The sequence below is a fragment of the Neolamprologus multifasciatus genome, chromosome 17, assembly GCF_963576455.1.
Source record: "Neolamprologus multifasciatus chromosome 17, fNeoMul1.2, whole genome shotgun sequence".
In the NCBI taxonomy this organism is placed as follows: Eukaryota; Metazoa; Chordata; class Actinopteri; order Cichliformes; family Cichlidae; genus Neolamprologus; species Neolamprologus multifasciatus.
Window position 1 is genome coordinate 15,999,663 of NC_140455.1, and position 14,991 is coordinate 16,014,653.

Below are 14,991 nucleotides of genomic sequence, written 5' to 3' on the forward strand. Positions count from 1 at the left end.
CAGAAGCCAACACGGGAACATGTGAGATGTTCTTTATTCAGCTGCTTCCTGCTTACCATCTCTGTAGATGTAGACGTTGAAACCGTCGTAGCTGGTGGGTGGGCGCGGCGGCAGCCAGCGCAGTTCCAAAAGGATTGGAGGAAGTCTGGTGGGCAGGACGGAAGGCTCGGCAGGGAGTGCCATGGCCGAGCCCGGCTCGTTGGAGTCTTCGTACTCGGGCAGCACGCCATTAACAAACTCCTCATCCTTGTCGGCGGGAGATGGCTCCGTCGGATCCAGCCAGTAGCTCGAAGGCTCTGCCTCCTCCGTGCGGCTGTTGTTCACATCAATGGGTGCACTCACCGTCAACACTTTTGTGGAGTTGAAGGGGGCGTAAGTGACTCCTATTACCTCATCTGAGGTGTTCTCCTCAGCCTGGGTCTCCTCCTCCTCCCGCTCCTCCATCAGTGGGACGTCCCGGGCCTGGCGGGGGGATCGCTGCCCACTATCATGTGGGAGCATGTCGGGGAGCTGACCTGGAGCTGCCCTCTGGCTCAAATGGATGATCTTATAGGAGATGTTGAGGGGAGGGTGGGGCACTGGGGGGAGAGAGGGGAGTGAATTATTTTGAGCAGGAAATGGCTAGTCAGCTCACCAGACGAAGCTCCTCCCGTCTCATCATACATCACTGTTTAAAAAAAATGAGGCAGCAGGTCCTCGCTGGAGGCCTCTGAACCGGGCCGCCATGTTCTCCAGACCTGATCACTGTATTTACTAAGGCAACGATTCCTGAAAGCAGAACTTAGAGCTTCATGCAGGAAGGTCTGCCTCAGAGCCGATCTAATCTACTCAGTACAGAGCAAGCACTGGACTCTCACAGTGGGAGGGGCCTCACCTGTCCGATGATGCAGCGGTGTGTGAGTGATGTCACTGTGGGTCACCAGTGCAGTTTGGTACACGGTGGCCTCTGAGATCAGCTGGAAGGTGATGTTTCGGTAACACATCCCCGGTAACCAGTGCTTAAACACTGTCTTCCCTCTGTAGAAATCTACAAACAACAAGCAGAAAGGAACACAAAAACACTCTCTTTATTTCTGGAGCTGTGTTAACATCTGTCAGCAGTCAGGACATGAACACCAAAGCACTGAGCGACTATGAGTCTGGAGCAGCTGAAATCAGGTCTGGTCTTTCTCACTCACTATGTGTTAATAGACCCCTCAGCACTGAATCATACTTGTTATTAATCTCTGGCTCTCTTCCACAGCATGTCTTTTATACTGTCATCCTTCTCTCTCCCCAACCGGTCACAGCTCCCTGAGCCTGGTTCTGTCAGAGGTTTCTTCCTGTTAAAAGGGAGTTTTTCCTTCCCACTGTCGCCAAAGTGCTTGCTCATAGGGGGTCATATGATTGCTAGGTTTTTCTCTGTGTGTATTATTGTAGGGTCTACCTTACAATATGAAGCGCCTTGAGGCGACTGTTGTTGCGGTGCTTTATAAATAAAATTGAATTGAATTGAACTGAATTGAAATGGAGTTCCTCAGGGGTCGATCCTGGGTCCTCTTTCCTTTATATTTGCCTCCACTGTGTGCAGGTAAACTTGAAATAACTTGGTTCAGCTCAATTTAGTTTTATTTATATATAACACCAAATCACAACATCAGTTGTCTCAAGCCGCTTTAAGTGGAATAACGTGCTTTCAGAAATGCTTTCCATCAGAGAAAGACAAGGGCGCCCCAGAGTTCCCTGGAGGATTTCTACCCAATCAGAATCTTCAGTTTGGAGGGGGCCGGGCATTTATTCAGACAGACACATTCCTCTATCGCTACTCAGGTGCCTCCACCTGCCGGTCAGACTGTGAACTACAATAACTGTCCTCACATTCAGGCAGAAGGCTCATATTGGTTTACGAAACACACTAAATTACACTAAATAGCACCCACTCATACAAACAGAATGAAATGTTTTACCTTTATAGAGCATCGATCGACGCTCCTGTCCTTCAGCGTAGCTGATGTTGACTCTGCTAAAGACGTTTCTGGTGGGAGGATCGATTTCAAACACCACGCCAGTCTCTGGAGCCTCCTTATAGTCCAATATCTGAGCGCTGCGGACAGGAAGCGGCTCTGAGGAGACAAACGAAACTGAGTCGAACATCACAATCACAGAACTACAGAACAGAGATGTAAGCCCTTTATTTGAACTACATGTCAACAATGCAAAATTTTAAAAATAATAACATTTTTTGCAACAACAGGTTTTTTTTAAGGAGAATTATCCTCATGTTGAGGATAATTCTCCTTCATATATGCTCCTGTATTACACATAATCAATTAAACTAACCTCAACCACTTTTAAAGCTTAAATCTACAGAATAATCCAGATAAATCAGACTTTTACAGCGTTGACTTCTGCAGTCACCGATGATAATCAAGCTAACAGAATTTGAAGGTAAAAATAGTCTGCTGATTATTTCAGTTGATCGTTTAACTGGTTTTAAAAACATCAGAAAACAGAGGAAATGTCCAAAGTGATGTTTCAGGTTATTAAAAATGGAAAGCAGTGACTCTCAGGTTTATTTCCTGTAAAGGCCAGCAGCTAAACATGGTGCGATCCTGTAATATCAGAATCAGTGATTTTGAACCCCCCACCCCCCCAACCCTGTGATTGGAGAGGTTCTTACTCGTGAGCACGGCAACGGTCTTCATGGGGCGGGACCAAGCCTGTCCCTGTCTGAGCAGCAGCCCCACCGTGTAGCAGAGGCCGTGGAAGGAGGCGTTGTACAGCAGAGGCTTGCTGGTGTTCACGAACTGGATCAGGATGGTTCGAGGTTCTCCAGAGATCTGCACCGCATACGCCGTGACGTTCTCCTGCAGGTCTGAGCTATCCAAAGTCGCCACAATCAAACCTTCGTCGTTTACGGTCGCCTGGAACGCCGTCGTGCTCTGAAAAAGAAAAATGTGAGCAAACAAAGAGGTTAACGTTTATTTCAGCTTAGATGAAGCAGCTCCTTTCACTCTGATCCGCTGAGCTCTGGTGAGGCCCAAACGCACTGGATCCTGCCCCTCAACAGGCTTCCCAGAATAGGCCAATCAGAAGAAAGTGGGCTCTAGGAAAGGGGTTATTAAAGAGACAGCTTTGTTTAGATAAAGAAGGATTATTATTAACTGTGAATAATGCAGAGCAACTCTGGTGGAGTCCAGGAAGAAACATGGAACAGAACACGATTTATTTCTGAAAGTTAAGAAATCAAAAGTGAAAACAGCTGAAAAGCTGCACAGCCTCTCACACCAGCTGTCAGTTTTACCCCCTGCAGTCTCAGTGTCCATGAATATGATTTCCCATCATGCTTTGGCCCCAGAGCTCTAAGAATCAGGCCAAAAAGAAAGAGAAGACACAACACTGAGGATGCAGAGAGGGCTCCCATTGGCTGGTGATCAATTAAGGACCAATATTAAACACGTTTGACTGGGTGAAGAGAAGCCTCAGACTGAGCATCGGAGTTCCCGTAATCTCGGCCTGTTTTATTCTATTCTCTTCTTTCGGAGCGCAAAGATGATTTGTGTTCCTGTCTCTCCTGTCCTGAGCTGAGCAGGCTGGTCTGCCTTCATTAAATCTGACATCAGGAGGTCGACTCCCCGCCAAGCACCATCCGTGTGCATAAAGGTCACGCTGCTGATTGAATCACATGATCACAGCACCACACATTTCATTCAGTTACAACCCACTATTTGATACTGGTCACTGATTGGTTCCTGGTCTGAAACAGGAGATGTCAGCTGATTCTACCTTAAAGTTTTTTGGGGGTTTTTCCTGATGATAAAACCATACAGAAGTGTCAAACTAATTCTTGGATTCGTGTGTTTTGGTTCTGTGTATTTATTATGCCGTCAGTTTCCATGTATCTTATCTAGGAGCGGCTGCGCTCCGGCTGAGGTTGGATCGGTCGGTTGGAGCGTTTCCTGTTTGTGGATCAGCAGCAGCTCAGTGACACGATTGCCTACAGCAGCTTCATGAAAGCACTGCGACCTGCTGTGACTGCGGAGCAGCAGATTATCCATCCGCACAGAACCTGACCCACATTTCAAACAGTCACGAACGTGTGCTGCACCGAGGCATGATGGAATCTACCCTGACTCCGTGAGGACGTTAAATATTCAGCGACAAACAGAGAAAGCGAAGCGGGTTAAATGTTAGTAAATGTAAAGTGTAGCAGGAGCTGACCTACATCCAGGAAGGAAACATTTCTGAACCTGTCAACTGAGAACAGCCATTATCCCAGCTCCTCCATGCAGGACACAGGCTTTGGTTTTATTGTCTTTTTAGCACTGTGCTTTCGGGCTGTGCAATATGACCAAAATCTCATATCCCGATATTAAGACATCTATCATCCGATAACGATATAAATCACAAAAATGTAACATTTTCTGTAAATTCTGTGAATCTCCGGCAGCTCGACTTGCGGGAAGTGTTTCCAGCTGGGCGTCATGAACCTAGAGTCAAGTGTTTTAACCGATGCATGAAACTATACATTTTTAGACATAGGTTGTAACGGCCGCCGTTTTCTTTGTGAGTATTTATTACACGGCGTGCTGCGGGGAAAAGCCTGTTCTAATGTTTGAGTCTAAGGTTTATTTTTTTAGCACCCGACGGCTCTTTTTTGCTTCTCATCCGTAACTACTCTGCATCTTTCACGTGATTCAGTTTATTTTGAAAAGTCTCAACAGGATCTTGAGCTTTATTGTGAAAAGTTTATGTGGAAAATAAACAAGCGGACATGCCGTGGTTTTACCGTTGTTGTTGCTAACGACAACGCATAAAAACAGGCGCTTGTCTGTCTGTAGTGTGGTTATATTAAATATAAGAGAAAGAGAGAACTTTAAGAAATTAATATAGCCACTACAATGACCATCAAAATAATGAAAAAATATTGCCGTAAACAGTTTATTTTGCGACACTACGAAACAGACGATAGCGTAAAATGAAACGATAGTCATCCGATATATATCGTTATATCGAACAGCCCTACTGTGCTTAATAAGAATACAGTGAAACCTCAATCTAGACTTTACAGACATTTGGATCGCTGTAAAAAAAAAAACCTCAAGTTGAAAACATCAATTGAATTCTATTTAAAGAACATAAAAACACACTGTGTAAATATATCTAAAAATGATAAAACTGTTATCACTCAGTGTTTCACACAAATTCTCTCAAAAAGCCATTAAAGAGATGAGGGAAATGTTCTGTATGATGTATGCAGAATCAAAAAAACTATCAGTTTTATCAAAGAGCCATCTTTGTCATTGCTGTGCCTGATATAAAACTTTTGTATTTTCCTTCAACTGCTGTTAAAACTCTCTGTGAACGACCTCCGCCTACAAAGCTTCACCTCCTCTAACAGCACGCCTCCACATTAGACTGTAGAAGATAACTCTCTCTCTCTCTCTATAGAAAGGAGGCAAATAAAAGCTCGGCCCACTCTGGTTTGGCCTTTTAAAATGCCAGGCCGGCACTCTGGCTTAATGACTGCTGTGGTATTTGGACAGAGCAGGTCCATAAAGATGGGAATGGAGGTGGGGGAGGAGGTGCTGAGGTCTATTTGTGGAGTTAGATAAAGAAAAAGGAAGAACATAGCTTTGTTTGTGGAAAGAAAACTGACTGTGTGGTGCACCTCATGGCTCGATCCTGGGTCCTCCTCTTTTCTGTACTTACATCAACAGTACATCTAACTGAGCTTTTTCCTGTATGCAGGTGATACTCAACTGTACCTCTTTACTTCCCTGAAGCTGGAAGTCGGGGTATTTGGAGGATGTTGGATCCTTAAAAAGAAATATACTGTAAAAACAACCAAAAATTAAACACTTTGGGACTTTAATGCTGAATCTGTGGTCTGTTAATCCTGCAAGGCTAACATGGTTTCTGTCATCATTTCTGACTTGCTCTGAGCCCAAACTAGATTTTTTTTTAGATTCAATTCAATCTGTTTTATAGAGAACATCCATGTGTTAAAGATCTTTTTTATTTTAATTTGGCAAAAACTACAAAAATTATGATGCTTGACAGGTTTATACATCTGCTCCAGAAAAACAAAAGAGGAAAACATGTAGGCATCTTCAAAGCTAACACTGGCGGTGGTGAAAAAAAGGATTATTTTTATATTTAAAATCCCTCAAAATGAAATTGTTCTTCTGTCTTTCTAGGTTTTCTGTCATTAAGGTCACGATAATCTAAGGAGCTTGGAAAGAAAGCAGGTGGCAGGTGGACTCCTTTAAATTTCTTGAAGGCATTTCACCTCTTATTCAAGAGAGAGAGTCTTAGCTATCTACAACCTAGTGGAGGTTGCCCTTATTTTGAAAAACAAAACTTTTATTTATTTTTTTTTTAGAATTAATTCATTATTATGTCATTTTGTTTTGATTTAATTCATATGTGGAGCATGGCTCTCATTGTTTAGAGCTTAATCAATAACCTGATGGAGGCGGTAGATGAGCTGATCCTAATGGGAACACGAACCTCCAGAACATATTTAATCACAATCCACAAGCCGCTTTCTACTTTCTAAATTAAAGGGTACCTATTCTTTATTTTCTTATTATCTGTCATGGATATATTGTTTCACTGTAGTACACCTCATAACCTCTGGGTGCTGCCCCTCTGCATGCCCGTGAAGTTAGTCAATCAGAAGATAGTGTGCTTTCAGGGAGAAGCTAAAACAGCTTGTTTCAGAGGACCAATTAAGGGGCTGCACCAATATCCAGTTCAAATTCCAAGAGTAAAAATAAGTTTCAGAATGAGCTGAATGTATATGTCAGCTTCACACAATCAAGTTCTGAAAACTTATTTTAGATGGCAAAAATTGATACTCAGATATTAATCAATACTTAAATTACAATCAGATCAGACAGTTATTCTGAGTTGAAAGAACCCCTCCCATCACTAACACTAAGCACAGCTTCAGGAAGAAGTTCAGAGGTCAGTGGACAAACCGGTTTGTCTTTATGACCGAAGCAGAAAAGTCGACCAGAAGCTGCACAGAAACAACCTTAAAGTACCGGTCACATAGTTACTGTTGTTACTTCTGTTGTTGTTTGTATTGTTCCAGTCTTTATTTAAAAGAAAAACACTAAAGCCTCTAATTTTTCCTGTGGTACTGCAGTATTCCCATATATGCAATACTCTTGGGGATCAGTGATGAGTTAGAAATTCAAGTATCGTGACAACCCGAGCTGTCGCCACATTGCAACCATCGACATCAGCCTGAGTGAGAGTGGAAGAGAAAATCCACACTGACTCATTCAAGGCTCCACTGCTCTGCTGTCACCATGGCAACAGTGATGAAAGGAGCACCACGTTTAGGGTGGGTGGCGGCGCAGCAGGATTACCACGGAGACGCTGCAGAGCATGGGGGCTCAATGCTACTAATGTACCCCCAGCCCCCACATCGGGCCAGAATCACATGACCCCAGCTGTTTCACTGATCAGCGAGTTTGGTCAATAAGAAGATCCTCTGAGAGCCTGAACATCAAAACCTGCAACACATTTCCTCAGGTTATCTTTAGTTTCACCCACTGTTCACTCATTAACTGTCCAAATGAGCCTACAGCTCCAAGAGCTACACACTCAGCACCGCTTACACTTTTCCAAAGAGAAATGTTTTCAATTTCTCTGCAGATCACAGACTTTCTGAGGGTCAAGCACTGCCGTACATACTCAGACAGGAACAAAACAACATCAATGGTCTGTCAGCACTGATCAATTTTTCAATGTCTGTAACAACACACTGTAAATAAAAGATGGAAGCAGTCACTGGGGTTTGGACTCATCTTAGAAAAGACTGTATGGGAACAACATACAGACGCTGATGCCTGCTAATCAGTAACATCCAAATAAATTCCTAAAACTGGTGCTCAGACTTCCTGGATAGCCTGTTAGTACAGTAATCTCACAGCAGCCATATTATTGGTCTGATAAAGTAATTAAAAATGCTCCCAAAGGCTCCAACAGCACAAATATGGTCCAGAGGTCCAGTTAAGAGACTCAAATTAGTTGACATAAGGCAGGTTGCAGGTAGAGGCCACGCTTCTAATAATGCAAACTTTAAGCTCTAATGCAAGTTAATAAGGTGACTTACAATAATATTCTCCCCTTGTGCAGTTGTTTGTGTCTCTAACTCCTGATATAAACCCCAGATAAACTGTTAAGTCTCCTTCTTCTCCTGTATATAGAACTGTGTCATCTGTGTATAGAGACGCTTTTCTTCTCATTCCTCTCTTTTACTTACTCTTATCTTTATTCCTTAACAAAAGTTTGGTACAGTTGTAATGAAGGGGGAAATTATCTATAGAGACCACAACACTTCTGTATCAGGCTGTAAACATGTTTATTTCTGCTGTAAAATTTTTAACATTACAGTCTATGGAGACTGACTCACTGCTTTAGCCTCTGCTGGGCACTAGAGGAACTGCAGGTTTTGGCTTCTATTAAACCAGGGGTGTCCAACTCCAGGCCTCAAGTAGGTCCAGCAGGTTTTAGATATCACCCTGGGTCAACACACCTGAATCAAATGATTAGTTCATTACCAGGCCTCTGGAGAACTTCAAGACATGTTGAGGAGGTAATTTAGTCATTTAAATCAGCTGTGTTGCATAAAGGACACGTCTAAAAGCTGCAGGACACCGGACCTTGAGGCCTGGAGTTGGACACCCCTGTATTAAACTGTGTTAATGATCAGGTCCTGATGAGTGTTTCTATTGTAAAACTTGTTCTGAACTTTAGGCTGATCATTAAAAAGATCAAAATTAAAGTAAAACTAAAATTTCTAAATAATAAAAATGAACTGAAAGAAGCAAACACAGCATAGAAACAAAAACTAAAAACACTGAATCCTCAGTGTTGTGTCAGGACACCAGCTCATCCTTTCATGAGGGGGAAGTGATTCTGAGTAAGTGAATGAATGTGACCCTGTGAATGGCTGCAGACGGACAGCCAACAGGGGGTGGAGCCAGGGGTCGGGAGGCTTCACCCTCAGGCAGCTGCCAGCATTATCATGCAAACCTGCAAAGCTGTGTGGAGGCGGGGGGTTCTGGGTGGGCTTTTTTCAAACTTTTATGGCTCACCTCAGACTTTTTTTTGGCTTGATTAGAGCAGAGTAAATCTTTCCTTTTTTGAATGTAGTCTGGTGAGGGTAAATTTCATAACTAAAAACAACCTGAGCCTCACAACTTCTGCAGATTCCTCTTGACTCTATTTTTCCTGCGTGGAAAAGTTCAGCTTGTTGTTTTTTTCTGATGAAATCCAATCTGAGGCCTTTCCTCCATCATGTTTCTGGCCTCTCTCTTACAAGAGTGTTACACTAAAATCTCCACTTTTCTTTATGGAGCCTGGTGAGGCTCAGAGGTCTTTTCATGCGGTGCTTCCTTTCACCAGAATAACAAAAGATGGCTGACAGCTCTCTGCCTCATTCACAGAACAATGAGAACCTTTCCAACGAGCTCTCCAAAGCAGGTTCCCACAGAAGAAGCTGCTGCAACAACCAAACCGAATGAAGCGGAACGCAGAGGTACAAACATCGGGCATCAAACGCCAGGAAACGAGTTTACGGCTCCCATTATCTGTGAAAAAACTGAAAGAGACTGAAAATGTTTTTCCCACACTTAAGAAGCTGGAACAGGGACTTGATTGGTTGATTATTTCAAGTACTATAACAAGCCTAATGAGGTAATGTGACCACAATAAGGTAAAATGTCCAACATTTAGGGCTGGGGCTCATTGCTGTAATCAAAAAATGGAGAAGAAACTTCTTATAAGTAAGTATCAACTCCAAAAGCTGCAATTCCTCTAATGTCCATTAGGGAAGTTTGTCTTAACTCATGTGAAGACGCTCTGGTAAAGAACATGAGGAAGGAAACTAAAAGTTAACTTCTGGAATTAAATTCAACATGTTACTGTAAGTGATGTTTTTCTTGACCTTAAATGTGGACTGAGGGGTTCAGTGAACCTCATTTTCATCGCCTGTCACTAGAAAAGATCCAGAAGGATCTGCAGCTCCATATATATTTCAACCAATTCAACCAATTAGATGGCCCCATGTGAAACTGTGGACCAATCAATGACAATGCGTCCCTCCATGGGGGCTTTCTGTTCTCACCGCCTGGATTCTGAAATGAGACAGAGCTTCAGGGTGAAGTTGATCATTTTCAGTCCTTCATCACGGTGGTGGAGCTGAAGGTGGAGGAGCTTCTTTAGTGACCTTCCTAAATGTTTCATTAGAGCTCAGCAGGAAAAGTGGCGAACCACCTTCTCTTCATCAGCTCACCATAACCATCATCATGTGACTAACAACACGTAAAAGGTCCAACAGCTGATTACACAATCAAAGCCAACAGGAAGCATATCTTATTTATAAGATCTTTCAAAATAAACGCTCCCATCAGTAGGGAGATAAAAAACCAAAGTCGAGCTGTGATAACTGTTATTCTGAAAGAGAGGCTGAAGCAGGAAGAACCTTCCATGTTCTACAGAGAGGATAAGGAAGGATGAAGGCTGGTCGTGTGTGGTGATTGGCTCTGGATCATTCTGGCACTTGCTCTTTATAAACCTTTGACCTAAAGAAGCCCGTCCAGCCTCTGTTCTAGGTGTCTGAGGTTGTTCTCGTTGTTATTCCACTCGGCTGCAGCTGAATCGCCCATTTAGCCATCGAACATGGGCGACGTGGCGGCTCAAAGAAGAAGCTCAGTGTTTGCTCTGCAGATCTAACTCTGATTAAATTCTAATCGGGCCTCTGTTAACCCTCCGCCGCTCTGATTATGCCCTCACATTATCGCCCTCTGTCACATACAGGGATAAACCCTCCAACGTAATCCAAGACGCACATTAAAGTCACGAATGTGTGAATATTCAGAGACCGTGTGGAGCGCCGACTTAAACAGATCTCTGAGTCACAGAGATCTCACTTGCTTTTGCAACTTTGTACTTCTGTGTTACTCACAGCAACAACTCCACCTCATTGTTATAAAAAAACTCTGTGCTTTTCCTCAACATTTTGCCGCGACATTTCAAAGAGCCGGAAAGTAAATAAACGGCAGACAGAAATGAGGCAGGTTGAATCGTCTTGCTTTTCACGCATACGCAATACAGGAACGTGTTTCCTGTATTGCGTTTCAATGTGGATGAACAACTCTGTGAAAACAAATGAAAACAATAGTGTGGACGCGGAGTGTTTTCAGACGTATACGCCGTTTTCAATTTTATCCGGGCTAGTGTAGACGTAGCCTAACTGCATGTCTTTGGACTGTGGTAGGAAGCCAGAATACATAAGTAACAGCTAAACAGGAAGTTCTCTGAAGTTTTAAGGTGCCAAACTCAACATTTCATCAGGTCGCCTCCATTTTTGGTCAGCTTCATCTGAAGGACCTCTGAGACATAGGTTTCACTGGGGGGCGTGGCCACAGTGGCACAGTGAATTTCAATGTGCCACCTCATGGCGCTTAGCTAACTTAGCTGTTAAAGTTCCTGTTCAGACCTGAAATTACACCTGCACTGAGGAGATTCAGGCTTGTCTCATTCTACCGTACAACATGAACAGTGGATGGGTGCAGTGGATGAACAGTCTTTGTTCATCACGGGCCATATAAAACCTTCCCAAGGTCTTCAGCCCACTGCCACAGTTTGGGAATCCACGGCATCCGAGGCCCTGGATGCAGGAGACCGAAAAGACCCAGGAGTACCAGACCTGGCTGAGTGACTATGTCCTACTCTTGGATCCAGACACCTTCTGGGCAGTCTTGCTAACAAATCAAGGAGGTGAGTTACTGCTAAACAGTTAAATGTCCCATCAGCCAATCACAGAACTGTTTGTACAAACAGTGAAGAACTGAGTTGATAAACACTGACTCCCATGGTGCATTTCAGCAGACCAACTAATCACTGACTTTAAATTCAGTCTAAAGATGGCACTGATTTTAAATATGTTTTACTAACAGCTGAAACATATCAGTGATTTCAGTGTCTTCCTCAGGATTGTGGGCAATGTAGTACGCTGCTGTTAAACCTGACATTTTAGAGACAAAGCAGCAGATTTGGATAAAAACAAATCTGGATTTGGATAAAACATTTATTCTTCAAAATAAAAGTTCCTCACACAGTTACATTTGTTAAAATGTGCGTCGTGTTATGTCCAAATAAAAGTCCAAAACTTAAGATGCTGATGTCAGTGAAACAGGAAATGCTTCAAATATTCTTCTTCTTCATACTCTTTACATTCAGCGCCTCGAATCAGAGCAGCTGTCAGAGGACAGGAAATTGGAAGCTTGGAGCATCAGATAGCGCTCAGAGCAGGATATTAACGCCACATGCGGATAGCGAGGATAACGAGGTGGAGGGGAACCCGTTACACTCTAAACCCGCTACGTTACTTCACAACTATCTCGACACCGAACAGGAAATAAAAGTCTGCAGCTTCCAGATGATTTTACAGGGACAGGAAACAGAAACTTGCAGACAGGAAGTCGTCCAGCATCAGCGCAACACTCGCTGGTCCTTCACAACAGGCTGACTTTAACCGTGAAACCGACGGGTGCTTTATAAGCGTCCACAGGTGGCATGTCACAGGGCCATTATCATCTCGTCATCTTCACCCCGGTGAATAGCGCTGCATGACAAAAGTGACATCATCACCACTGGTCAGGCACCTCTCTGTTTTTGTAACCTCACTTGTGTTACTGTGCCCACAAAAACGACACACAGCAAGCACAAATGGACGTGTCTGTGTGATGCTGTCAACAGCTGATGGACTACACCCACAGGGGGTGCTATAGTAACCTCTGGCTTCAGCAGAAACATCAGGAACATCTGGCTTCACACATGACCACTCAGTCACTTTACAAAGAACAGACTGAGCATGTGCAGGAGGGCAGTAATAAAGGCATTGCTCCTAATACCTGTAAGTGTAAAGTAGATTTACCCAGATGCACCAGCTAAGAGTGAGTTTGTATATATGTGTGTGATGTGTGTGTGAGACTGTGTGTGTAAGTGTCTTTGTGTGAGTCTGTATTTGCGCATGTGTGTGCGGTGTGCGTGTGAGACTGAATGTGATAGTCTGTGTGTGTATGGGGTGTGTGTGTGTGAGTCCGTCTGTATTTGTGTGGTGTGCGTGTGAGACTGAGTGTGTGAGTCTGAGTCTATGTGTGTGTGTGTGATGCTGCAGCCGACTGACCCACTTTCCGCAGACACATCGAGCTGCTGGCTGTCGCGTGTCCGCCGCGCGCGCACACACACACCTCCCTCCTCCCCTTCCCCGGTTCCTGCGGTCGAACAAAGCCGCTGCGGCCGGAAGTGCGGCTCCTTACCTGGGTGAAGCAGAGCAGGTGGAGCGCGAGGAACAGCAGGTGCAGCATGGTGCGCGTGTCCCGGTCAGCGCGCGCGATCCCTGGCCTTCTTCCTCTCAATCTGCTGCGCATCCAAACAATGGCGCCTCCTCCTCCTCCTCCCGCTGCTGCATCGGAGCGCGAGCCGCGCCGCGCGCACAAGTCTGTGTCCGCTCCGCTTCTCTGAGCACGCACCGCCTTCACCATCAGAACCGCGGGAAGCAGCACCGGACCGGCCCACACTCACAGACAGGCCGGGCAGCGGGGTCCATGCCGCAGCCCGCAGACGCCAGCAGATCGGTGACGGTGTCGGTGATGGAGCTGCTGCTGCTGCTGCGCGCCGACGCCCCGCCCTGCGCCCCGCAGCCGCTCCTCCTCCTCTTCATCAGCTCCCTCTGAGAGGCGCTCAGACTGAAATTACTCACGACATCCTGTCTCCAAACTTTATTTCACCGCAAACATAAAAAACACAAGGAAGAAAGCACAACCGTCACGTGACGTCACATCGCACATTAAAATCACATCGCTCTGCTGCTCACTGACGCAGTGATCACTCTTCACTGCATCAGAGCTCAAAGTAACTGTAACTCAGAGTAACTAGCTCAGAGTAACTGTAACTCAGATTAAGCAACTGTAACTCAAGAGTAACTGTAACTTAAAGTAAAGAGCCAGCATGTCTGGCTGTCTCTGTACTCAACAATGAGATCTCAGTAAAAAATAATGATTCCAAAACAGATTTGTTTTTCTGTTTTTAAATGGAGACAGAAATGAACAGCTCCTGAACAGGAAGGAGTCTCCACATGGAAGCCAGGCGTCCTCACACAAACCACTGTGCAAGCACAGAGACAAAAACATGTCTGTCTTTAGAAGCTGGAGAACATCTCTCACGCATGGCCCCATGACCGTTTTTAACGACCAATGTTCCCTCTAATTTTTCATGTGTCTGAGCGAACACAAACTCCCTGAGCGGACCCTTGGAGCACTGTGAGCAACAGCAGACGTGTGCACTGTGGTCACTCCAGCATCGAATCCATCCAAGTTACATGGTTTATTAAAATAATCAAATTACAGCATTTACATTTATGTTACACTACTTTTAATTAACTGCTTTAGCCCACTTACAATGAAAATGTAAAAGAAATCTTGTTCATGACCTGTGTAGTATGTTAACACTATAGGAAGTAAAAATAACTTGAACTTTGAATTTTGAAAACACAACTTTCTTTTTTTTTCTCCTTTTAAAAAACAAAAAACAAAACTCTGACTTGTATTATGAGTCTGTGGTCTGGGAGAGAGTCTGTAACTCTCTGTCTGCAAAATACAGTAAATAATGACCAATGTTGGGCAATTAATTATATAGTTACTTCTTCAAAAAAGTAACTGAGTTATGCAAACAACATTTTTTACAGCTGTTTACCTAAAAATGCAGCCAAGGCGTTTTTTTAAATAAACATTTCAAAGTATTTACAGAACAATCAGCTGTTCTGCATCAAATTTGATGCCACACAAATTATTTGTGCCACTCCAAAAAAAATTGCTGTCCACTATGAGATAAAGGAGAACAACAGCCTGATCAGGCCTGACAACAGGAGATGTATCACTCCTGTAACACCTGTAACATTTAGCAGTCGCCTCATTGTTCTGACAC

The 14,991-nt window shown here is 44.1% G+C and overlaps 1 protein-coding gene across 3 annotated transcripts in view; it reads right to left on the reverse strand.

The window, feature by feature from the left end:
- Nucleotides 1–13,688, reverse strand: part of ptpro (protein tyrosine phosphatase receptor type O) — a 42,909-nt gene extending 29,221 nt beyond the window's left edge. For all 3 annotated transcript variants that reach the window (XM_085139109.1, XM_085139108.1, XM_085139107.1), the window contains exons 1-5: nt 13,326–13,688; nt 2,660–2,921; nt 1,947–2,102; nt 875–1,027; nt 57–578 (exon numbers count right to left, since the gene is read on the reverse strand). In XM_085139109.1, coding sequence (XP_084995235.1) covers nt 57–578; nt 875–1,027; nt 1,947–2,102; nt 2,660–2,921; nt 13,326–13,550 — 1,318 coding nt within the window. In that variant the 5' untranslated portion in view covers nt 13,551–13,688. The remainder of the gene's footprint in view (nt 1–56; nt 579–874; nt 1,028–1,946; nt 2,103–2,659; nt 2,922–13,325) is intronic.
- Between the last annotated feature and the right edge of the window lie 1,303 nt (nt 13,689–14,991).